Here is a 25,895-nt window from a genome sequence, read left to right on the forward strand (position 1 = left end):
TATCTATTGTTTTATCTGGATCTTTCCCTCCTCCATTAACACAAATAATTGAGTGTTGATTCTACTTGTAAAGGGAACTTTAGAAAATAGTTATTTTAAGAAAAATGACTATGGAGCTAACTTATTTTTCTCACTAATGAAGAAGAAACAGTCTGCAAATTACCAAATTCAGCGAATTTGCAAGTGAGAGGAAAAAAAAATTAAAACTAAGAGTACCGCATGCACTAAACGTAGTCTACACGTTTGTTTTTGCTAGGTTTAATTTAAAAGAGTTATGATATTTCAAAGTACATTTTGTAAGGATTACAAAACATGTTATGAAGACCTTACCATAGTTTCCTATTACTTAGTCTTGGCCATAAGGCAGTCTGGGGCTGCCAGGTTTAATGTGAAAACCAAACAGTTTAGGGGCGCCTGGGTGGCTCAGTCGGTTAAGCATCCAACTTCAACTCAGGTCATGATCTCATGGTTCATGAGTTTGAGCCCTGCGCCGGGCTCTGTACTGACAGCTCAGATTCTGGAGCCTGCTTCGGATTCTGTGTCTCCCTCTCTCCCACTCTGCCCCTCCCCTGCTCACGCTCTGTCTCTCTCTCAAAATAAACAAACATTAAAAAAAAAAAACCAGTTTGGCATAAAATGGAGATTTAGACGTGATCAAAGATGAAAATATACCCTCATCAAATTCATTTAAAAATAGTTAATAGCGCTCAGGAAATACCTTTCAGATGAAGATAAATACTATAATACAATGTTGAAATAGATGAGAAAAAAAAAAAACAACAGCATAGAGATGCCAGTAAATATTTTTAACTGAGTGCTAGAGACATACCCTGCACTGTCTGGCACTGGGAACCGAGACGGTTTCCTGCCCAGCAGAAGAGAATGCAGATGGGAATAGTTACAGCTGGGAACCAGCAAGGAAGGGCAGGAGGGCTGGTAGGAAAATCAGGTTAGAGCCCAGTGCCGCCCAAGGGGCAAGGTGTAAGTCACTTCAAAGGTTTAACGTCCCATTTCCCTACATCATTGGAAGGTAACGTTTATCTCAGCGTCAGATGCCACACTAGGTCAGCAAAGACAAAAAAATAAATAAAAATAAAGAGCTGCTGGAGCGCCTGTTTCTGAAGGAAGCGTCCGCCGTCCTGCGCTGAGAGCCTGTATCTGTCTTGCTACAGTTTAAACCTCACGCCACATGGCACCTTTTCGGCCAGGACACTGAACTTGAAGTCACGGGTGCCTCCGCTACCACTGAACTTGAGGTCACGGGTGCCTCCGCTAACACTGAACCTGAGGTCACGGGTGCCTCCGCTAACACTGAACTTGAGGTCACAGATGCCTCTGCTAACTCAAGCAAGTGAGTCCTCCTCAAGAGGAGGCCCAGCAGAGATGAAACAAAGAAGCCAGAGTATGTTCCGTCCACAGCCCGGCAGCCTTGCCTTCTCCTCTCAAAATCTAACACGTCCACATGTGAGAAAAGGCAAGGGGACTGCTGGAAGTTTCAAGTTCCAGGCTTTTCTGTGGGTTGGAAATGGTACAATTATGGACTTCGGAGTCCTAATGGTGAGCCAGCCGATCAGGGCAATGGTGAGAAGCAGAGAGCCTGGCTCTCTGAGGCAATGTGGTGTATACACGGCAAAAAACAAGTGTTGTTCGTCATGAGTCATGGACTTAATGTCGTATGTATGGGCTGGAGGTGGGTGAATTGTCAGGATTTCCATACCAAGTAGTCCCTGCATTTGGGTGAGACAGACTGCCAAATCACCTTGCATCTTCACAACGTGGGTACCATGGGGCTTGGAAATCAGTTGTGCATGAAGAGGGCCATTCACTGGCCGTGCATTTCAAGGCTGCGGAGATGCCTGATGCATCGAAGGCTTCTGAAGGAGCCCCAGGGGCACGGGTGCCCTCTCTGCTTCCCGACAGGAGCTCACGTCCAGGGGCAGCTTCAAGACTGCCCACCTGGCTCTGCAGGGTTCCTCTTTCACATGCGGTGCGATTTTCTTCTGTTGCAAAATGTGTGAGGTGAGAAATATGGGAATACTGGCCAATATAGGTCATGGGATTCTCTTGTGGCTTCTTTCCAGCTCTATGGGTAGGTACAGGGTCCATCTTTTCCTATCTCTATTCCATTTCGATGAAAGAGCCATCATGGTTCAGAATGACAGCTCTGGAGACAGGTGGCCTGACTTCGCCTCTTGGTTCTGTGGCTGACTGACCCTGCTACTTTAAGCAACTTAGTTTTCTCTGTGTCAGCTTCCTGGACCGTAAAAACAGCGTCCCGGTCCATATGTCACAGAGCTGTTACAGGCCTAACGGTGCCAATACTCATAAATAACTTATCACACGTTGGTTAATAATCATTGCTATCATCACCGTTGTTGTCATTATTATTATGTAAGTAACAATATGGATGGAATAACTATTTAGAAGGGTTAAGCTACGTTCACTCATGGGTGTGTTACTAGTAATTTACGTCTTTGAAGGTAAATTGCTTTTATCTTTCTTGGGGTCATTATCATCTCTTTTGGTTAATAAACTTGTTTCCAGGGAAGATGGGCTGTGTACAAAGTTTCTCACAGATGTCGCATATCATATATACAAACATATAGTGTCTCAAAATAAGATGGTTGAGAAAAATCCCATGGGTAGGGCTCTGTCTTCTTCATGGTGACTCCAGTTACTAAAAGGAGTTCAGGGTAAGGAGTTTTGCAGGAAGAAGAGAGTGGAAAGCAAGAATAGGCTTTGCTCCTTCCCTGAGCAATGGCAGGAAGTGAGTGTAGAGTCCGCCAAGGCTCTTTTAGAAGCTGTGCGGACGGGCCATACGGGTGGGAAGAGGACAAGGGGGCTCACGGATGATAGGACCTGCTGTTACTCACTTTTTCAATGACCCACAAACAGTTCTGTAGGCTGGGTTACAGGAGATAATTAAACCATAGTTCCTGCCCTCAGAGAATCTCCAGTCAACTCAGGGCCACCAGTCTGCTCCATATAAAAAGGCTCTTACAAATAGTCAAACCAGAGGATAACACAGGATCCACGAATTGAGGCTTCATTCAACCAAGAGGAACCCTAGTCGTAAGTTTTAGGCAGCATATACTGAATTGATTTCGTTTTATTTTTTTAAACCAAATCCATAAGACTGAAATTATACAAAGTCTGAGGCCTGCATGTGGGGTGCAATGTGGGTTTCATTTGAAGCACTGCTAGCTTCTAGAATGCTGGACACAGTCACATTCTGTTTGTAGACGATTTCTGCCGTAGCCACCATCACTCGTAAAGAAAAGGAAACAACAGCCAGTCGTGTAAGCCACTGACCTAGCACTACCTGTATTTCATTCTTTGGTGTCTAAAGATAATGCAGAGGGACAGACTATTTTCTTCACTTGGGACTATACTCGGTGCGTCAGCAGTGATCTGGGCACACATGTCCTGGCTGGTTCCAGGTTGATGGCCAGCCTGCCTTGCTTCACGGGTATGCTGGTACCAATTCAGGAGGTGGTTTTCAGAGGCACCTATGGTTTTCTCACTGTCACCACTGTTAGTAAAACTTCTGGGATACTTCAGGCTGCACTCTTTGAATATGGCTTGATGTCTTCCTGTGGTCCTCCTAGACTCAGATAGCCATGCACCAGCAGCATCAGTATTCGCTTGGCATGAGCTGCACAAAGAAACGGTCCTGGACAGCCCAGGCCTGACAGCCCACAAGGCCGACAGTCCATTACAAGCCCCGTCTGCAATACTGTAGGCTGGGCTAGTGCTCTGAGGCTGAGCGTTGATTGATGAGGGCAGAGCTGAGTGCAAGACCTGCCTAAACATCATTCTGTCCACCACTGAACAGTAAAACATTTTGTACTGTGGTCAAACATCTATAACACAAAATTTTCTAACTTAACCATTTTCAAGTACCCATCCATCTCCAGAACTTTTTCATCGTCCCAAACTTAACTTTACACCCTTTAAACAGTGACCCCCTTTCCGCCTCCCCTCAGCCCCTGGCAACCACTGTACTTTCTGTCTCTAGGAATGTGAGCACCCTAGATACCTCACATAACTGGAATCAGACAGTATTTGTCCTTCTGTGACTGGTGAATTTCACTTAGCAAAATGGCGTCAAGGTTCATCCATTAGCAAAATGGCGTCAAGGTTCATCCCTGTTTTAGCCTGGATCAGAATTTCCTTCCTTTTTAAGGCTGAATAATATCCCACTATATGTATATACCACTGTTTGTTTATCCATTTATCCACTGGTGGACATTTGGGTTGTTTCCACCTATTTGGGTATTGTGAATAATGCTGCTTTGAACCATATGGGTGTAAAAATATCTGTTCGATTTCAATTCTTTCAATTCTTTTGAGTATATACTAGGAAGATGTTTGTATAAATAAATAAAATAAATAAAAGTGCTGCTGCATTTCTGGATCCCAGTGTAGTACATTTTCCATTTCGTGGACAACTCAAAAACGGATTGCCTGTTGCTAGAGAAATCAGTTCAACAGACTGTGTTTGCCAAGTCACAAAATTACCTCAGGAAGAGACTTCTTCGAGTGGGCTCAAGTTATCATAGTAAAAAACATTTCAGAATCCACAAATTTTGTTTTCTAAATTCTTAGTTTCTCTCTCTTTTTAAAAAAATATTTTAAAAATACTTTTATTTGAGAGAGAGAGCAAGTAGGGGAAGGGCAGAGGGAGAGAGAGAGAGAATCCCAAGCAGGCTCCGCACTCAGTGTGGAGCTGGACGCGAGGCTTGATCCCACACCCTGGAATCATGACCCAAGCCAAAATCAAGAATCAGAGGCTCAATCGACTGAGCCACCCAGGGACCCCTTCTTAGTTTCTCTCTTACTTTATGGGTCTTCATTATGGCTATTTCATTTACCTTAGTTTAACTTTATTTGTTACTTGTTCAGAACTCCAATTTCATTGTTGTGGGTTCTTTACATATTATTGGTAAAATCAGCAACGTTAAGTTCTGAAAGAGAAATGATTGCTGAGTGCCCTCAATTTAAACTAAAAATGCTAGAGTTAATGCTCTGGTCAGGACACTAATTAAAAGATATTTGAGAATTCAAAACTTCATAAGTCATAGAACACATGGTATTAAAGTAATTGTTGGTAACGTCCTTTAGCTCTGTTAGCAAAAGGACCTGAACATCAATAAAGAGTGTCACATTGCACATAATCAGATCTATAATTTTGACCTTTGAAACTGAACTTGTTAATGATGTTCATTAATCAGTCACATTCTTCCTCTAATCGGCTTCTCCCTTCACATAATGATTTATCATTTCACTTAGCAACTTACAACTTCAGTTAAATTTTGTTTCCCTGTTGTTCTTCCTAGCAGTGGTGATCAAAAAAGTAAAAGGGTGCACAGAATAAGAACGAATCATTTAGGTTGCATTTCTTTGTTAAAACGTTGTCCGGGCCTCTGTGCTTGGCACACTTCCCTTGGGAGTAATCGCTAACAATCTGGTTATCAGCTGTGGACAGCAGAGGGGTGCTTCAGACTGACGGTGGAGTGACAGAGCCTCGACCTCACCATTGCAATACTGGTAACTATGTCGCGACTTGAGGGGACACTCAATAAGCTAGACTTGCCGAAGTTCCACGTTAAAAAAAAATCAGTTTCAGAATTAAGGGAGAAGTTTGGGGACAAGAGTTAGAAACTGTCTGGAGACCTAAACGGATGTATCATCTGAGTCCATGAACCAGCACAGCAATTAGGATGTAGAAAATTAAATTGTTCTTGAAGCGAAGCCGGTGGAGTTCAGGTACCTGAGCAATTTCCTGCCAAGGAATGAAAGTGGGTTGGTCCGGCCTGACGAATGAGCCGCATCATGGTCGTGACTTGACTCGTAGGCTGCTGTGGGCTCTTCAGGAGGTGCTAGCTGCTGGCTGAGGATGGGGTGGCAGGGCTGTGGGGCACGTCTGTTAGATGTGCCCCGAGGGCTCTGGAATTTGCCGCAGATAAAAGCAGCAGACCATTTTCATAACTGTAGCCTGCTGTCAAGACGAAGCGGGGTCACCATGCTGTGGATTGGACATGCAAGCAGCTCAAAGCTGCAGAGCACTGGAAACCGTTTAAATTTGGATTCTCTTTCTTAAAGACAGGTTATAAAGGGGTGTGTGTGTGTGTGCGCGCGCGCACGCGTGCTGGGGTGGGGAGAAAGGAAATATAGAGAGATATACTCTTTCTATTCTCAGATTACTACAGATTGGTAAATATTACTCCTCAAGCTCAGCATAAGGAAATCAATAGCCATAGTGTTATAGGGCCACAGAGCCCCTGTTCTCATGTGATCTCCAATTTTTGCTGGCTTTGTCACCCAGGCTAGACTAAGCAGCAGAAGAACCCAAGCACCCAGGGCACAGTCCATCAGGAAGTCACCTTTAGGAAGGAAGGCCTTGCTGGTGTGGGCTGGCTTCCCTCCCAAGAGCCCATCCACAAAGATGAGCATTGCTGAGTGTAGCCTAGTCCCCTCTTCTACACTGGGGGAATTTTTTTTAATGTTTATTTATTTTTGAGAGAGAGAGACAGAGACAGAGCATGAACTGGACAGGGCAGAGAGAAAGGGAGACACAGAATCCGAAGCAGGCTCCAGGCTCTGAGCTGTCAGCACAGAGCCCGATGCGGGGCTTGAACCCACGGACTGTGAGATCATGCCCTGAGCTGAAGTCGGACACTCAACCGACTGAGCCACCCAGACACCCCTGGGGGAATTGTTTTAAAGGAGCAGAAAGATGATTAAGGTGACATCTTATCAGTGAAAACGCTAGAATAGAGATTACTACTGGAAGTTCATCTACAGTCCAAAGATCTCAAACCTGGACTAGAAAGAGAGACAGGAGTCAACAGTATCTCTAAGTGAAGAAAGTGGGGACATGCCCCAGTTATAAACTGGAGGCACACTTAATCCAAGCCACCTGGCAACATCACCCACAAGCTAAGTGAAGCTCAAGTTGTTGTGTGTTTCTGAGTATGAACCACCAATTTACAAAATGCTTTGCAGGCCAGTTTTGCTATAGGAGGGCATCACAGGTATTAATGAGAAGCTGGGCAGAGAAGAGGCATGGGTGAGGAGTCTATTGTCCTTGTCTGGTATAAGACAAAACCTATAGCCAGAAACATAGGTGAGAGAAAATTGTAAAATGTGGTCCTGTAAATGTGCCTTGCTTGGTTTATCTTAAAATAGAATTAGGAATCACAGATTGGTGACTAGAGACCCATTTTATTTGGCCAAAATTTAAATTTAAAAATTGACTGACGGCCAATAATAAAAAACATTAGAAGATTTAATAAAACCAATTGAGATTTCTTGCTTCCCTGAGTGGAGGGGACAGGAAGATCTGTGACAGCATAGTGTACCTGACCGAAACTGAATGGCAGAGGCCTTCTTGAGATACGCTCTCCACCGGGGCCTCACCTTTACTCACCTGGGTCTTTTTTTTTTTTTTTTTTTTTTTTAAGTTTATTTACCTATTTTGAGAGAAAGAGAAAGCACGAGTTGGGGAGGGGCAGAGCAAGAGGAGAGGGAGAGAATCCCATGCAGACTCCACACTATCAGCATGGAGCCAGACGCGGGGCTTAATCTCATGAACCCCTGAGATCATGACCTGAGCCGAAGTCATACACTCAATCCAGTGAGCCATCCAGGCGCCCCTCACCTGGGTCACCTTTACAGGCCCCACAGGCAGATCTGATTTGATCCTTAAACTGTACCTACTGCCACTTTTAAGACCAGAATTCTGAGTCAACTCTAGCTTGACAAATCATAAAAGAAAAATCTCAAGTATTCTATCTGCAAAGCGATACAACCAACAGACGCAAGTTCAATTAAGCAATTCTCAACAAAGACACCCTCATGAATTTCCAAGTGTCCCCTAAGGGAGTAATACTACTCCCACATGATAGTCACTGAGCAAAGAATTTCAGTTAATACTATGTCAGCACTTCATTTTCAAAATCTTAATATATTTATGGGTCGCCTGGGTGGCTCAGTCGATTAAGGGTTTAACTTCAGCTCAGGTCATGATCTCACGGTTTGAGAGTTCAAGCCCCACACTGGGCTCACTGCTGTCAGCGCAGAGCCGACTTTGGATCCTCTCTCTATCTCTCTCAAAAATAAATAAACATTTAAAAACACATCTTAAATATTTCTGAGATTGCTCTCTCTTCCTTTTAAGTAAAGGTTAAGGCTGTACCCAAGAATTAGGCACTGATAACTGACCTATTCTCTTAGGAGTGGCTGATTTCTTCAATGACTGAGCTCAGACTCTGGATCCATGACCCAGGCTTTTAGGCAAATCGGGAAAAAAAAAAATACAGGCCATTTTGATAGTTCCCAGTAACTATATCCTTACACTAAGCTGTTCAGTAAATGGCTTTTTCCCGATTTTGTTTCTGTTAATGTTTTCTTTCTGACATGAGGACAGTGAACCAATGTTTATCATACACTCCAATCAGCACACACTCAAAGGAACAATTTCCTTTGGTGGAAAGAGCTATTAGTGGCCAAAGGGCTGGAAATGAGAAAACCCGAATGAATTTCACAAAGCCCAGGCATAGCTACTGAAGACAGGAGTCTGAACATTTCCATCGTAAACCCACTGAAAGGAAGACCTGACAAACTGGATGTTTTAACTGATTTAGGGCCTATGCTCACATGTAAAAAAAAACTCATCCTGAGGCTGTTTATTCATTTTTTGAATATGATGATTTTTATCTAAATTGATGTTGGTTGTGAAAACTATCCAAAGGATAGTTTATAAGAAATATTTCAGAGGTGGTTTAAACATAAATAATAATTTAAGTAAATCATATTTATGAACCCATTTTTCTTTTAATTGAGCTGTATCTCAATTTAAATCTATTCCTATTCATTGAAACTGTTTCAATATATTAAATTGACAATGTAAATACAGTAAAACCTTGGTTTGCGAGTGTAATTCGTTCTAGAAACACGTTTGTAATCCAAAGCATTCCTATATCAAAGCGAATTTCAAGAACTATTGGCTCAGTGGTGATCATGTGACGTTTCGCATCATGTACTACTCGTATTGCAAGACATCACTCATTTATCAAGTTAAAATTTATTAGAAATATTTGCTCACCTTGCAGAACACTCGCAGAACAAGGGACTCATAATCCAAGGTTTTACTGTAATTGTTACACAAACTTTAAAAAATCACGCTATTCAAAATAGGGAATCTGTCCACCAGAAAACTTAAAAAATATCTTTTTAAAAGAATGTTTTATTTATTTATTTTGAGAGAGAAAGAGAGACAGACACACAGACAGGGAGGGGCAAAGAGAGAGGATCCCAGGCAGGCTCTCAGCTGTTAGCATTGAAGCCCAAGGATGCAGGGCTTGATCCCATGAACTGGGAGACCATGACCTGAGCCTGGTCTTAACCACCTGAGCTACTCAGGTGCCCCGCAAAATATCTTATGCTATTATAAAACATACATCTCCCAAATAAATAAGAAGCCAAAGCAATTCAAAGTCCAGTGTTGCAGTGAAGGGCTTGCATTAAAGAAGAGTTTTTGTCTGTAATTGCTAAATAACCTACATGCCTACTATCTAAAAAACACCCTGAAGGGCATGAGAGCAGAGTGCCAGAAATGGTTAGAAAAAAAAATCACATCACAGCCTTTAATATGCTGTAATCTAATAGAAAAGAGAGAGGAGACCCAGGTAACTCAAGAGCCTGCATGCAAGGAGAGTGTATGTGAGTGCTGTAATGAGGGGGTGAGTAAGGAGAGCACCAAATCCCAGCGTCCAAATTGGAATTCTGGTGTTCAGGCAGGTGCTGCTTCAAGTCGCCTGGGGAACATAATTAACGTTCGGGAGTTGTGTTCATGCCTGCTCTTACGCCTGAGTGATAAAATGGGCCATTCTTAGACACGATAACCAGGGCTACATTTTTGCCAATTTTATGCTTTGTGTTGTTTTCACAAACAAATAGAAGTATGTTGAATTTAATAAATAAGTCAAGTTTTGCTTGTTGCAGTAAAAGCCATAAAAATAGCTTCACTTCAGTTCTACCACAGCAGTGTCGATGGGGAAACAGCATATATGAAAAAACAACAACAACAACAACTACTTCCAATGGATCTAGTGAAGCCCTGGGCACCTTAAAGGCAAGGGCATTGGGCAAAACCATGCCTTTCCTATTCACCTCAATACACTGTTTAAGAGTATTGCATCTGGAATGCTGAGATCTGCTAAGAGAGAGAGAGAGAGAGAGAGAGAAGGATAGAGAGAGGGAGGGAGAAAGCATTCTTCTCCTCATTAGCATAGTGGTCCCTCTCTATCCTCTTTAAAATTTAACTATATGTAATTTTCTATAAATGAACATAAGTCAAAGATTTCAGATATAACTCCTTTCCTTGTTAAAAAGAAATTTAGATCTATGTTAGAAGAAGAGGGATCACAAATGTTGCCTAAAGAAGCAGGTTAGATATCGGCCAATTTTAAACATATATATATATATATATATATATATATATATGTATATATTTACATATATATACATATTACTCCTATACTCTTTTTCATTACTGTTTCAGTCATCAATATAAAACAAAAACAGAAAGAATTGATCTTATTTATTTATTTATTTATTTATTTATTTATTTGTGAGAGAGAGAAAGAGAAAGAGAGAGAGGAAGAGGGGCAGAGGGAGGGAGAGAGAGAGAATCTAGAATCTTAAGCAGGCTCCACACTCAGTGGGGAGACCAATGTGGGGCTTGATCCCACGATCCTGGGATCATGACCTGAACTGAAATCAAGAGTCAGACGCTCAACCGACTGAGCTACCCAGGCGCCCTGAAGAAATGATCATATCAAGTTTGAATTCTTGGATTCACTAACCAAGAGGACAGATTTAAAGTCATCCTCAGCTTTCACACCCTGGGCATTTCCCACTCTACAAACTGGAAAGTGAAGTCATGTCCACATAAATGGAGACATACACTCCTTACGAAACAGGGAGAGCCTGGGTGGGACTGAGCTGGAAATATCAATGCATACAATGCACATCATCTGGGGAGATCACCTGTGGAGAATGGTCAATTTTGGTGGTAAATATCACCTCCCTCTTAACACCCTCTTAGGTACTGTTAGACATAAGCTTTAGAGGTAAGATAGACCAAAAGAACAAGTTTTAAGAAGCTATGCTAATGAGTATAGGATAAAAATGAGCTGTGTTAGAAAGTTACAGGCACTAACAATACAAATCAGCAGGACAACTGCACCCTGAGATGGCTGGTAAGAACCCCGCTCAATGTGTGCAGGTGGGGAGCTGGTGCCGAGGAACAAGGCACGAGGGTCCACACTCCAGATAGTTCCAGAGGTTGATCCTGACCTGTGGGAGTTGAGGTAGTTGGCTGAGCAGGATCTAAGGCAGGTGCAGGGACTCCAAATAGATGTGTGACACTGCTGAGCACACCAAAGAGAGAAATGCTGCCCTTTTGTTCTGACCCCGGAGGGGGACTGCTCGGCCCCTTATTGGATCTGGGTCTCATAGGTTTGGATACACAAAGTATTTGTGCTGACTGCCAAGACGATGACCGCTCTGGAGAATTTGGGGCTTAGAGGGAACTCCCCAAGAGCAGTAGTATCGATGCCCCAGGACTCTGGCTTCCTTCCTTCCCTGTAAGCCATAGTTCATCCCTCCCCTTGAGTGAGCAGTGGCCTGTGCAGAAAGCACACTGCTGGGTGAGTCTGGCCCAAGAGTGGTTTTCCCTCATGGTCGCAGCTGTAGCACCTGCCCCAAGGCCTGGCCTCCAACTACAGGAACCGTGAGCTGCCTTCCTTGTAGTAGCTGTGCTCCTTGCTATCCTCACAGTTAAAGACCCATGTTCTCCATGGGCAAAGGAGAGGTGGACTCCCTGTACAGGAGAGACAGCCTTTTGTCCTGCCTCGTCTCTTGAGTATGGAAACAAAAACTTTGAGGCATGCGTGCAATGCACATTGAACCTAGGGTCAGCTACAACTCATATACTGAGGTAGCAGATTACGTATATTGTCAACGTAGGTAATATTTATTGGGGCCAGCACTTTGACAGTAAAAACTCATTTTCTTCTCCTAACACTCCTACGAAGTAAGTACTCTCATTTTGCCCTTGGTATACCTGGGGAGACCGAGGGACACAAAGCCAAGCGGCTTGCCCACGGTCACACAGCTTGGAAGCCACAGGGTCAAGGTGTGATATAGGTAGGTGGCTGTGCCTAGGGATGGCTGGTAACTCCACTCTGCTCCCAGCCTCTAGAGTTGGTCTCTGATGAGGAAGGCCTGGAGTGAAACACTCCCTTCCTTCACGGCTTACTATAAAACTTAACAAAGTTCTCTCAGTCACTAAACCAGACGAGGATACGGCACCCTCAACTATTGTGAGTTACCCGAAGGAAACCTACTGTTCCAAAAAGGACACAAAATACACACACTTGAAAGGATTTAAAAAACACTTCTATAAAGGAGGAAGTGGAAAAAGCTTTTAGTTAGCTGTTTTCCAAAGCATGCTGGCAGATTTCAAATCTTTGCAGACTTTGATGGTTAACGGTGGTAAGCTGATGACTACACTGCGTTTCCAACGAATGGATCCGGACAGTACCTGAGTTTGAACAGAGCAGGAGGCATCTCTGAGTTTAATGCTGTGGCCGTAAGCAGTGGAGCAGGGTGGTTAACAACCAGAGACATTTGATTTATGCCAGGCTCTGCCCTGTACTACCTGCGTCACCTTGAACAATCTCCCAAACTTCTGGGCCCCTATGCTATTATTTATCCAGCACCAGCTATGCATATGAGTTATGTTATTTAATCTTCATGCTCCCCTGTGAAGTACACAGTAGCCTCATCAGCACATTTCCCATTGCAAAAGTTCAGAGACGGTTAAGTAACTCATCCGCATTTACACTGCTAACCAAGTAGGAGCTGGGATTCAAACGAGATCTGTTAAGGTTCGAAAGCCCAGTGGCTGCCCCTTACCATTCTGACACTTTTCTCCTATAAAATAAAAATAAAATAAAAAATTAGTGCCTATATTCCCCACCCTCCTGTTTAAAATAAAATCTTCCGTATAAAGAGCTCCCAAAGAACCCTTAATGGAAGGTAATAGAACATAGTCAAACCATTCAGTTGAGTCCAGAAATAGTGTCTAATATAGGAGCTATGAGACTAATCACATGAAGTCCAGGTTAGAGGAGGCCTTGAGAAAGGTCAGTTTGTTTAACTTACCTCTGTACCACAAGCCCATCCAGTTATCATCTAGAAAACTGAAGGACATTAACTGATTGACAGATTAGGATGACATACGCATCCTTCTTTGTGTACCCAGATATCCTGTCTCATGCGTGCCAAAGCCGGTGCTGGAGCAGAAAGTCCCAGCCATCTGGTTATTTATACAGCTGCATATCAAGTACACATATTCTAAATCATAATCGCAAAGAAACTTTCTCAATGTAGTTTCAGAAAGTGTGATTTTGAAACAATAGAGCATCCAGACTTAAGACATTTTCCACATACGACTCATACTGAGCTTTAGAGGGAAAGAATTCCTATCTCATATGTAAACAAGTATAGCAGAAGAGCTATAGATAATGTCAACTTGCCTCCAGCCTCATGCTGCAGGCATCCCTTTGAAAACAGAGCTTTCATCAAATTTTCTCTCTTATCTTTTTTGTTTCATGATGTCTTCAGAAATACTTCCTATTTTTTATTGAGATTTCTTTCTCAGTATCAGTATTGTTTAAATATAATAGAATGGGCTCTAAATATTTAATGACATGTGCTGCATTTGCAAAATGTACAATTGTTAAAGTATGTTCTGGAAAGAGATAGAGGTAGAGTGCTTCAGGATTAAAACAGTTACATTTACCTAAAACAGGTGTTGCTGTAGTTGAATAGCTAACATTTGCTGCTTTGACTGAGAGTGCATATTTCCTTAATTGTTTTCATAGAGCCACAACTTCTGTAATTTCTACTTACCTCAATAGCTGAGACAGGAATATTGCCGTAATTAATATAAATGTTCTCAAATTTCTAAAAGATCTGTATCAACTTTAGAAACAATAGTAAATATAATTAAGCAGGGTAAAAATTGATGGTGTTTGTATGCTAAATTCTGTCAAACATGTTATTGAGATAAATTATTCCCTATGAAAAATGTTGAAAATGCAGGTATTTTCATTTATAGAACTATATTTAATTATACATGGATGAAAAATGATAAATACTAAGTATCTCCTGCTCAACTTATTTCATATTAATTTTGAAAATACAATTGACCTTTGAACAACACAGGGTTGAGTTGTGTGGGTCCACACGGATTGTTTTTTTCAGTACTGTCATGTAAATGTATATTCTCTTCCTCACGATTTACCAAATAACGTTCTTTTCTCGAGCTTACTTTATTGTAAGAATACAGTATATAGAACATATGACATAAAAAATATGTGTTGATTGACTATGTTGTCAACTGACAGTAGGCTAGCAGTAGTTAAGTTTTGAGGGAGCCCAAAGTTATATGAGTTTTTGATAGCAGGGGGCGGGAGGGGGAGAGGGGAGGGGCGGTCAGTGCCCCAAACCCCAGTGTTGCTCAAGGGTCACCTCTGCATTGTCATATGACTCTGTATGAAACTTTAATTTCATATCCATCTTCTACCCTTTATCAACATTTGCTGCATCAAAACACTGCACCCTCCGAAGAGCACACATATTTTTGCGAAAGAGAAAATAAGAAATTGCTTTGCTTATAGGATAAAATAAAAAATAAACGTAAAGGTTTTGCTAACGGTTTTCAAGGCAAAGGTGGTTTCATAGTACATTAGTCCAGGTAAGGTTCCAATAAATTAATATTCATAAACAAGTTAACAATTAGTCATTCATTTGTGGTAAGTTTGTAAAACATTATAGCCAAATAAAACTGATGGTTATCTCAGTTTTCAGTCATTATTGCCTCCATGTGAAAGAATTCCATGAGTTAGCATGAATCGAATGGATTTTATGTATTAGGGGCCTACCTTCAGCAACTACTTTTTTTAAAGTTTGTTTATTTATTTTGAGAGAGAGAGAGAGAGAGAGAGAGGGGGAGAGAGAGAGAAAGAGAGAGAGAGAGAATTGCGAGCAGGCTCTATGCTGTTAGCGCCGAGCTGGAGGCGGGGTTCGAACTCAGAAACCGTGAGATCGTGACCTGGGCTGAAACCAAGAGTTGGAGGCTTAACCAACTGAGCCACCCCGGCGCCCCAGCAACCACTTTTTATAAAAGGCCTACCCTTCAGAAAGCAATATGATCTGAGCTAAGCTAATAATTGGCAATGCCTCCTAATTAAATTTGCTGTCCCCCACCTCCCAGGGGCTCAGGCCCATCTGGCCTGGCGTGCTGATAAACACAGACGCTAACTACTGACTTTTCCTCAGCAGGACAGACTTCCAATTGTATTTCCAGAAATATTGATGAGTTTGTTTCAGTACCCTTTCTCCTGGGCCCAGTCTGTCTTTATGGCCAATGGCACATATTTGCGCGGGCTGTGGCCGAGCGCTGAGGGCAGAAGCAACGTGGACTAACTCGCCCATGCAGGAAGGACTCCGACTCCGATTAGCATCAGGCTTTAACTACACCTGAGGCAGTTCTTCTCCTTCTCTCTCTCTCCTTCCCCGTTTTCATTCCCCTCCCTGCTCCTTCCTTTTAATTGAGTGCCTGCTGTGTGACAGCAGGACACGGGGCTCAGAGATAAGCTCTTCACCAAGTAACACTTCTAGACTTGAGCCAACTGAACAAAGACAGTCTTTGGAAGAACTATGGACTATGTTTAAATAATGAAATATGGCAATAAGCCACCCACTGTATTTCCAGAATAGCAAACGTACAGTGTCACCATAGGCCACTACATATGGAACACCTGACCAATTGACTGGAAGTGGGAGGAACTACAGACATCATCCCATGTTATGCTCTCAATTCACAAATGAGGACTCCAAGGCCCAGAGAAGCTCAGAATCACAAACTTAAAATAAAGACCTAGGGATTGCAAATCTAAATTCGGTGTTCTTCTGGGTGTGGTGGGAGGTGAGCAGAGTGGGTGAAGGGGGTCAAAAGGTACACATTTCCAGCTATAGAATAAGTCGGGGGAAGTAATGTCCAGCCCTAGTTAATAATACTGTAGCATATATTTCAAAGTTGCTGAGAGGAGACCTTGAAAGTCCTTACCACAAGAAAAGAAATTTTGTAACAATGTGAGAGGGGCATTAACTAAATTCATTGTGCTGATCAGTTCACAGTATATACAAATGTGGAATCATGATGTTATACACCTGAAACTAATACAATGTCATATGGCAGACCTCAATAAAAAAAAACAAAAAAACAACAACAAAAAAAACAATTCAGTGTTCTTCTAACCAAAGAGGGTGGCTTATTCCCTATCAATGATACATCTGCAACTTATCCATCGTTAACACGTTGTTTTAGGGGCGCCTGGGTGGCTCAGTTGGTTAAATGTCTGACGTTTGATTTCGGCTCAAGCCATGATCTTGTTGCAGTTTATGAGATCAAGCCACGCATTGGGCTCATGCTGATAGACTAGAGCCTGCTTGGGATTCTCTCTCTGTCCCTCCCCTGCTCGCATGTGTGCTCTCTCTCCCTAGATAGATAGATAAAATATCATGTTTTAACTATTTAAAAATACAACTTAAAATTTAGACTAAAATTTTGGAGAAAAACCCTGAACACTTAGAATTTGTCAGAATTCCTATTAAATATGACATGACTATTCAGGTCTAAATCTTGTAAGTTTTATATTTATAGGAATGCTATATTGGTAAATTTGCCCCACAGAGAGCATATTCTGTATTTCAGAAAAAAAAAATACAAAAGTGGCACATGATATGAAAACAATCCTTTTAAGATCATTACCTAGTAAATAAACATGTAAATTTGATATGAGTTATTGGTATTTAGTCTAATGTTGTATCAAGACCATATGTTACCGGAGGCAATCTCTTCAAATGCATAATTTATAACATAACCTCCATGACTACCTGAGAGACCTAGGTAGAATAATGAATTAATCCAGCAGAAATAGACCCTTGGAGGATGAAATGACATTTAGCTAAGGTCACAAGGGCAACTGGATTAGTAGTTTCAGGCTATTCCTCATAGAGAGCTTGCCAGATGACACAGAAATGCAACATATTCCCTCAACTAAAAATAAATCCCTTCAGAATGTTTAGTTTGAATATCCAGGTATGGAAAGGCTTAGTATTCCTTTGATTTTACAGTGAATAATATTTAAAAAAAAAAAACAGGATTAACCACTGGTAGCAAAGATAAGTCTTCTGAATGAACACTGAGGTGGGGGGGCAATGCAAAACATCTGGGAGAAAAATGCATAAGAGGTGATGGAGAAGTAAGAGAAGAAGAAATAAAAAAAGAGAAAATGGACAAGAGAAAGAGATAAAGAGATAAATAGCTAGAGAAGAAGAAGGATAAAGAGAAGGAAGTTACAGGGAAGTGAAATGAAAAGAAAAAAGAAAGAATTAAAAATGAGGAGACTTCCATTATAAAACTAATAAGTCATGGGACATAATGTCCAACATGGCGACCATAGTTAATAATCCCAGGTTGCATATTTTAAAGTTCCTAAGAGAGTAGCTCTTAAAAGTTCTCATCACCAGACAAAAAAATGGGAAGAAAAATAAGAGGAGAAATTAAATGACGGGTGGAAAAAGAGAGAAAGAAATTGAGGATGTAAAGCAAGTGGGAAAGAAGTGGCAAACTATGGGGACTCATTAGTAACATGTGCAGCTGAGACAGAGTGATGGTTTGTCCTGAGGCCTATGTAGAACAGTAAACATAAGACAAAGGACAGAGCAGGAAAAGATGCATATGTGTGTGTGTGTACAGATAGATAGATAGAGGGGCGCCTGGGTGGCTCAGTCGGTTAAGTGTCCGACTTCGGCTCAGGCCATGATCTCACGGTTCGTGGGTTCTAGTCCCGCATCGGGTTCTGTGCTGAACACTTGCTCAGAGCCTGGAGCCTGCTTCGGAGTTTGTGTCTCCTTCTCTCTCTGCCCCTCCCCCACTCATGCTCTGCCTCACTCTGGCTCTCAAAAATAAATGTAATACAAAATTTTTAAAAAACAGATAGATAGATAGATAGATAGATAGATAGATAAGAACTCACCCCTTAGATACTGGGTTACCCAAGGTTTACCCTTCATCCATAACTTCCTTCTCACTCTACAATGACACTGAGTGATCTCATCCAAATCCAGGGCTTCAGCCCGGCATAGGGTGCTGACCTGACTATGGAAATTGTTATTCCGAGTCCACACCAGCACAACCAACTGTCCCGCGGACATTTCCACTAACCTTAATAGGAACAGTGAACTGAAAAAGTGACGTGCCTACCTCTCCAAACTTCGTGCCCTGCCTATGTCTACTTCCCATACTCTGCATTTTCTGAGTTGGGAACATCTTCCCTAAGTTGTCTAAGTCAGTAACGAGGCTCTTTCTATAATTGCTCCTTTTCTCTGGGCTTCTGCCTTCAAATGGATACTACAACGTACCACCTAATAATTCTAAAGCTGCCCCCTCCTCATCCAAGTGGTCTTCCTGACTTGAGCTCTTTTCCTTCCTCATGGTGCTCAACCCTAACATCAGAGTGATCTTTCTAAGACAAAAATTACATCACATTACCACCTGCTTAAAGGCCACCAGTGGATCTCAGGACCAAGACCAGCCTCCTTAGATGACAGACAAGATTTTCAAGACCTTGCTTTGCTGACCTCTCCATTCTCACCTCCTACTATCCATGACTTACTTCCAGTCTATAATTGTTTTTAATTTTTTAACGTTTTTATTTTTATTTTGAGACAGAGAGAGACAGAGCATGAACGGGGGAGGGTCAGAGAGAGAGGGAGACACAGAGTCTGAAACAGGCTCCAGGCTCTGAGCAGTCAGCACAGAGCCCGACGCGGGGCTCGAACTCACGGACCGCGAGATTGTGACCTGAGCCGAAGTCGGACGCTTAACCGACTGAGCCACCGGCGCCCCTATAATTGTTTTTAAACTACAGAGAAAAGGATTAAGACCTAGTAGTATCTCTGGAGGGGAAAATTTATGCTACTGCTTACCACATATTTTTATGTTGATAATTTTTGCATCAGTTGAACATTCTATCATTAAGTTTTTACTCACTTCTATATACATAGACACAATATATTTTTTAAGTGTGGGAGGTGAGGATTGCTTATTATAGCCACAACGGCTATAGCCACATTTTCTCCTCCCCCACACGACCCCCCAGCTAGACAGAGCCATGTGACAACATTTAACGAGTTTTAGCTCTTATTTTCAGTCACACCATGGCCTGGGCTCCTATCAGGCTGTTTTCTAAGAGTCCCTCTGTCATGGGGTGTTGTCCCGATTAAGCCCCTACCATGGTGCCTACACGAAACATGGGCTTGATAAATTCACCATTATCTTCATTATAATGAGAAGGAAATCTCTTCTTTCTCATGTCCTTGAGACCATCCACTACATTAGTACGTCAGTAATCGGTAATAAAAATTCCCTGACGAATAGATGTATTTAAAGATTTTGTAGAGCTTTACGTACCAACGTGTGGGAAGACACAGGCTTAGGTTACCTTGGCATGATATACTTTGCATATTCATACAACTCCACAGCCATTGCTCTAAATTTTGCCTTGTAACCTTCAATGCTATATGATGAAAAATACCAACAGAGTCACAGATGTGTCTCAGCCATGAAAACCAATCACACACGCAAAGCCAACTGGCAGACGACGGGGTAGAACCACATCTCTGGCAACAGCTGGGAGCTCACCTTTTCTTCATTACCAACACAACTCCAAGGAATATGATGACGAACAGCAAGATGCCGGCAATGACTCCGGCAATTTTGACCGTGTGGTCTGTTTCCTTCTCGGGTTCTGGAACTGGCTTCGGGGTGGCAGCTCCTAAAGATGAAAAGGAAATGAAAAAGGACAGATGGTGGGTAAGAGAATAAAGATGTTATGTTTTAAAAACAAAAGAAAAAAAATCGCTGCATTTAACAGAGTAATACGACTTATCAGAGCCAGCAGACAGACAAGCTTTTGATTTTTTTTTCAACAGCTTTCATATGCACTGAAAGGAGGGTAATTGTTCATATTGTTCTTCAATATTTTACTAAACCATAACGGAAGTTGGATAGCACCCCCAGCTCTGACCCTTTTAGAAGAGACTCTTCTCAAACAGTTTTTTATATTTTTATTATCTCTATTGGCTCCCTGCCCTTTCTGCCGTTTTAAAACTTGCTAACAACACAATAGCTATCCTAAGCCTTTATCCAAATTTGATTTGCTGGAACATTTTCCTCAATTATTTTTCATAAGTGAAGCAGTAATTCTATAACATATTAGCCCAAACACCTGGAAAAGTGAGATAAGCTCATTTACCATGCATTTTACCAGCAATTGTTTTTTTAACACAATAGAGATTTTTCCCCTGCCTTTGGAATTCTAAATCTAGGTCACATCTGGTAGGCAAAAGACTCCTTCTAAGCAATTTATTCACAAAGTGGGAAGCAGCTGATGATCACACTACTGGCACTCACATTTAATATCTGTTTAAATGAGATAACCAGAGCCTTCCAGTGACTACTGTCTTAGCTCGCCTGCTTTCCCATTTCCCAAACGTTTGTCCTGTTTATGGCATAATGCGATGGAATGTCAAATCCACGTCTGATGAAATATCCATTTCCTCTGCTAAACGAGTTCAGGACGAGAAAATACTAGGAATGTAATGTTCAACTCACTACGCAGAATCCATTTTTTTTAAGGGCTTCTACTCTCTTAATCAGAATGTGACAGTGCTGAGCATCTTAGCCATCAAGCCACTGTCCTCACCACGTGGTCAGGACAGATCATTCTGAAAGCAGGAATTTTATGGCCAAGTCTCTCACCTTAGAATTTTCTTCTTGTGTTCCTTGGTTAAAAAAAAAAAACCAACATGTAATTGAAACTGAATATTGATATCGCCCCTCTCTACCCTTTCACTGGGTTTCCCGTTCATGCTTCACCTGATTCTTGGAAAAACTTAGCCCTCCCTGTGTCTGGTGCATTGCAGGCTGGGCTTATTCTAAGATGAGTCGACACAGGGAAACAGGGAGTGTCTAGCTACAGCTTTCCATCTGTTTCCATTGGAAACATATAAACTATGTTTCTTTCAAAAGGTATTCATATTAAGATTTTATAAGACATTCTGCATCTTGAACCCAGCTGTGGCCATCAGACAGATGAAGCTAGTCAAGACTGGGGACAGACACAAGGCAGAAGATAAGTTTCCATCCACGCATGCTTTGCGATCAAAGTGACAATTGTAATGAGAGCAGGCGTGATGTAAAAATCACTCCTTATCAGATACAAACCCTTCTGCATAGCCTGTTTCAGGTCATTTTTATTTCTGACAACTTCAGGGGGATGCCCTGCTCTCTTGTTTGAGTGGATATCCCTCAAACTAGTTATCCAGATAAACCTTAAAACTAATAATGCTTACTACTTTTTAGTGTAATTACATCTTAAGTATACCCCTCCAATATGTCACTGGAACATACAGCCAAGCAGTGGGTTTGCAGGATATTGTAATATTAAATAAACTGCTAGGAAAGATTTAAAGATAAAATATGTACGTTATAAAAAGATGAAAATTTTTAAAAATCCGTGTAAAAATAAATAACACGTAAAATTCACAAGAGGGAAAAAGGGTGCCATGCTTTTGAATTTTGGCTTTTTTGTTCAATTAAAAAAACTTAACTTTAAAACAATAAAATGAAATTGGTTTATTCTACCAAATGTTGGCATATTGGCATATTGGGAGCCATTCTATTTATCTCAGTAGTTAATAGATTTCAAACGCTCCAAATATATTTTCTAAATAACTGACTGGCTGAGTTTCTTTGTAACTAAATTATGCCAGTAAATACAGCACTTGGGAAAGAGATTTAGAAAAACTTTATTTAGCCTAAAATACTGAAGTATAAAAAACAACACGGATACAACCCATACATTGTAAACACTCAGTAAGGGAAGAGTTTGTCTTGTCAACGGTCATGTTTGTTTCTGTTAATTAAACAACTGGTTGTCTTTGACTTTAGCCAACACTTTGGCCTGCTCCATGAGAACTGGTGAATACTCTACACATCTTTAGGACAGGAAAAGAGTCTCCCTCGCTGCCTTTCATTCCCTTTGGAAAGCAGACAAGCCCATTGCTATGCAGCTAGCATAAGCTCCGTATTATCATTCTTTAGCACCTACTTTTAACTCATTTCACATTGCAGGTCAAGAAAATGAAATGTTCCATCTCCGCAGGACACAGTTGCAATGAGATTATGGCGGCAATCACGCAAAATGGGACAGCAACTCAGAAAAGGAGAGGAGGGCTGCCCCGAGCTGTCTGGGAGCGACCCTCCCTTTGCCCGCAACAGGGAGCGGCCACCAGATAATTGTGACAGTGCCAGAGTGAAGGGGATGATTGGAATGTCTGGGTTGGGGGCTGATCCGGGAAGCAGCAACGTGCATACAAGTTGGGATGACATAAGTCACCAGGCTGAGGTAATCTCACAGAGGTGTGCATCGTGAATCTCAAGTTCACGCTGGGTGTCTGCCATTCCTGCCTTTGGCTGCCTGCCCTGCCCTTTCGGTCTTTCCTGAAATGGAGATCTTTACGATCCCTTTCCACAGGATGCTCTTTTCTCCACTTTTGTTTTTTTGGAACCATGTGGTTGTGAGCTGTCAGCCTGGGACAGGGAATAATTTGTGACAGAATGTGGTTGCAACGGATAGCTTCTTCCCACCCCCCCCCCCAAATCTATGAATTTAACAGTATAATTTACAAACTGCTTGGCAAAAGAGTTGTTTTCATAATATTTTCCCCTCTGTCTTGTTATTTTCTTGCCAAGATTCTAATGGTATGAACTTTCATTCTTTTTTTTTTTCAGTATCAATTCTAATTCTTTGTGGAAAAGCATTTGTCTTTTCCACTGTGTGTTCCCTTCAGAGTTAGTTTACTGCATGTTTAGATCCTTTTGAAGGGAATAAATTCTAATGTATGCATTTAACAGGGGCATTATCTAGGCTTGAACGTATTCATTAAAGTGATGAATAAGCTAAATATTTCAGAGATTGAAGGTGACAGGCTGCTAAAATCGTAGAGCATAATCTTCACAGATGCCCACTCTACTGACTCCTAGTGACGGCTCTGGGTTTTCTGTGTTTTGTTTAATGGCCAAGAAAATGATAAAGGGTGGTATTCCAGTAGACGTGCATTATTTAAGGTTTCAGATAAAACACCTAATGGGAGAAATCTTATAAGAAAGGGGGTTATTTTATCCCATGCAGTATTTGGTTGGTTTTCAACTTAGCCGAAAACAGTGAGTCTTGGCCCAGTGTCCGACGTTAAATAACAGCAGCATGCCCGGCTGAGAACACGATGTACTCAGCCACTGGTTTGAGGTTTGGGCCCAATTTGGACTACCGAACTGGCTGCAGAAATTTTTCCAGAGGACCCAAGGATGCCAGCGCAGAAGGCCATGAAAGCCACCACTGCTGCCTGGAGTTACTGATCGCGTGGCCCACAGCACTGGGACTGCCTCACCTTGAGAAAACAGGAAGCCTTCCTCATGGCAAGAGTGAAGAATAGGAATAGCCCAGGGCCAGCTTAGCTCCCCGCAATATCTGCGTCATGGGGACTAGTGCTAGGCTGTCCTTCAATGTGGGAGAAAATCAGCAATATCCTTCATTTATTCACTAAGTATTTATTGAGTACCTCAACAGTGCCATGCGCTGTTTTAGGGATGTAACAGTGAACAAATGGGTATAATAAAAGCCTCTGTCCTCATGGAAGTTATACTCTTGTGGGGAAGGGCAGACCCGGATGGAAACAAATACTGTCTGCAGGATGTTAATCGGGGCCAGTCTCCAGAGAAGCATGCTCTTCGGGGTGGGGACTGTGAGGGTCGGGCAGATGCTACTCGGCTCCGAGACAGGAAATCGGAGAAAGAATGACTGAGAAAACAACATTTGAGCAGAGACTTGAAAGAGGGAAGGGAGTGAGCTCTACTGACAAGCAGGGAGGAGGAGCATTCTAGGCAGGAAAAAAAAGTTAAAAGGTACAAGATGAGACTGTGAAATACCGAGGTGGGTCTGCAGTGGACACACTGGCAGAGTTGGGGGCACCTCCACAGATCCCCGAGGGGACTTGGCTTTTTCTCCGCATGAGATAGGAGCTATGGGAGGATTGTTGAGTGCTGGGGTGATGTGACCTGGCTTGTTTTAACAGGATCATGCTGGGAGAGGGGTTTAGAATAGAGCACAGGGGTCAACGGTGGGCACAGGAAGATCAGTTACGAGGCTATTGCAATGATCCATGCAAGAGATTAGGATGGTTTGGAATAAGACTGTAGCAGTGGAGGTGGTAAGACACGGTCAACCTTGAGGTGTATGTTGACAGTGGAGCCTTCAGTGTTTGCCCATGAACGCGAAGTAGACTGTGCTGGTAAGACATCCAGGTTTCTGACCCGAGTAAGATGGAGTTGCCCTTGACTGAAATGTAGGAGACTGAGAGGGGCAGTTTGGAGAGGTAGGTGGGGAAATGAGGGATTTGGTTTGGGGCTAGTTTTGAGGCATCAGCCATCCAAAAGGGACATCACGTAGTCAGCTGGCAACAAAGGGGAGAGAGAGATCCAGGTAGATAAGGGCATAAATGTTGCAAGATGGTATGTAAAGCCGTAAGGCTGAATGAGGGCACTTAGGATGGGAATTGGGGGGACAGGTCACAAGGAGGAACCAGTAATGGAGACGACAAGGAGCAGCCAATTGACGAGGGATGGAAACCAGCAAGGAAGAGGTCAGTGAGAATTCACACAGAGGGAGCACCAGTGTGGACAAGCCAGAGAAGAATGTAGTTTTTTTTTTTTTAATTTTTAATGTTTATTTTTGAGAGAGAGAGAGAGGGGGGGGGAGAGAAAATGAGCAGGAGAGGGGCAGAAAGAGAGGAAAACACAGAATCTGAAGCAGGCTCCAGGCTCTGAGCTATCAGCACAGAGCCCAAAGTGGGGCTCGAACCCACAAACTGTGAGATCATGACCTGAGCCGAAGTCAGACGCTTAACCGACTGAGCCACCCAGGCGCCCCTGTTTGTTTTTTAAGACGGGAAAATGTACAGCATTTTTGAATGCTTATGACCCAACAGGGAAATTTTGAAGAGGCAGGGGAGAAAGGAGGACCACCGGAGCTTGAAGGGGCAGGAAGGGATGGGCCCCAGTGCCCAAGGGAGGGACTGGCTTCAGCCACCGGGCAGACGCTTCACCCAGACAAACAGGAAGAATGGCAAGCAGGGGCACAGAGGTCTGGGGGTGAGCGGATGTGGGTGGTCCAGGGGCAGGACATTTGAATGGCCTCTTCTGATTGCTTTGTTTTTCCAGCAGCAGAAGCAAGATGGTCAGGTGTGGCTGCGGATGAGGGAGGAGGTGTAGGTAAAGTAGGGAGAGAGCATACGTTTTGAAATAGTTGCCGGTAGCAGTGGTAAGGAGAACGGGTGAGGCTGCAGGTATATGCGACGGGCCGGTGACTAACCTTGAGTCCCAGGGCACACTGAAGGGTTCTGAAAACAGAGAGAGGAAAGAGGCAGGGATGCGCTGAGTGGTATGGGGGTGAAGGTCTAGGGGAAGAAGGGAGAGCTAGATACCTGGGCTTGCTGAGAAACAGGCATCATGAGATGAATCCTGAGGGCCTCAAGGCAGAGGGTGATGGGGAGATGTAAGGCTTGGGGTAGAGGCTGTGGGTTTATCCAGGAGCACAGAGCTCTAGGGCTCCCTCCTCACTCCTCATAAC

At 42.6% G+C, this 25,895-nt stretch overlaps 1 protein-coding gene across 2 annotated transcripts in view; it reads right to left on the reverse strand.

Annotated features, from left to right (window-relative positions):
* PTPRM (protein tyrosine phosphatase receptor type M) overlaps positions 1-25,895 on the reverse strand; it is a 788,961-nt gene that overhangs the window by 208,559 nt on the left and 554,507 nt on the right. For both annotated transcript variants that reach the window (XM_042962258.1, XM_042962257.1), the window contains one exon: positions 19,850-19,982. In XM_042962258.1, the coding sequence (XP_042818192.1) occupies positions 19,850-19,982 (133 nt within the window). The remainder of the gene's footprint in view (positions 1-19,849; positions 19,983-25,895) is intronic.

Source organism: Panthera tigris, chromosome D3 (assembly GCF_018350195.1).
Source record: "Panthera tigris isolate Pti1 chromosome D3, P.tigris_Pti1_mat1.1, whole genome shotgun sequence".
NCBI lineage: Eukaryota > Metazoa > Chordata > Mammalia > Carnivora > Felidae > Panthera > Panthera tigris.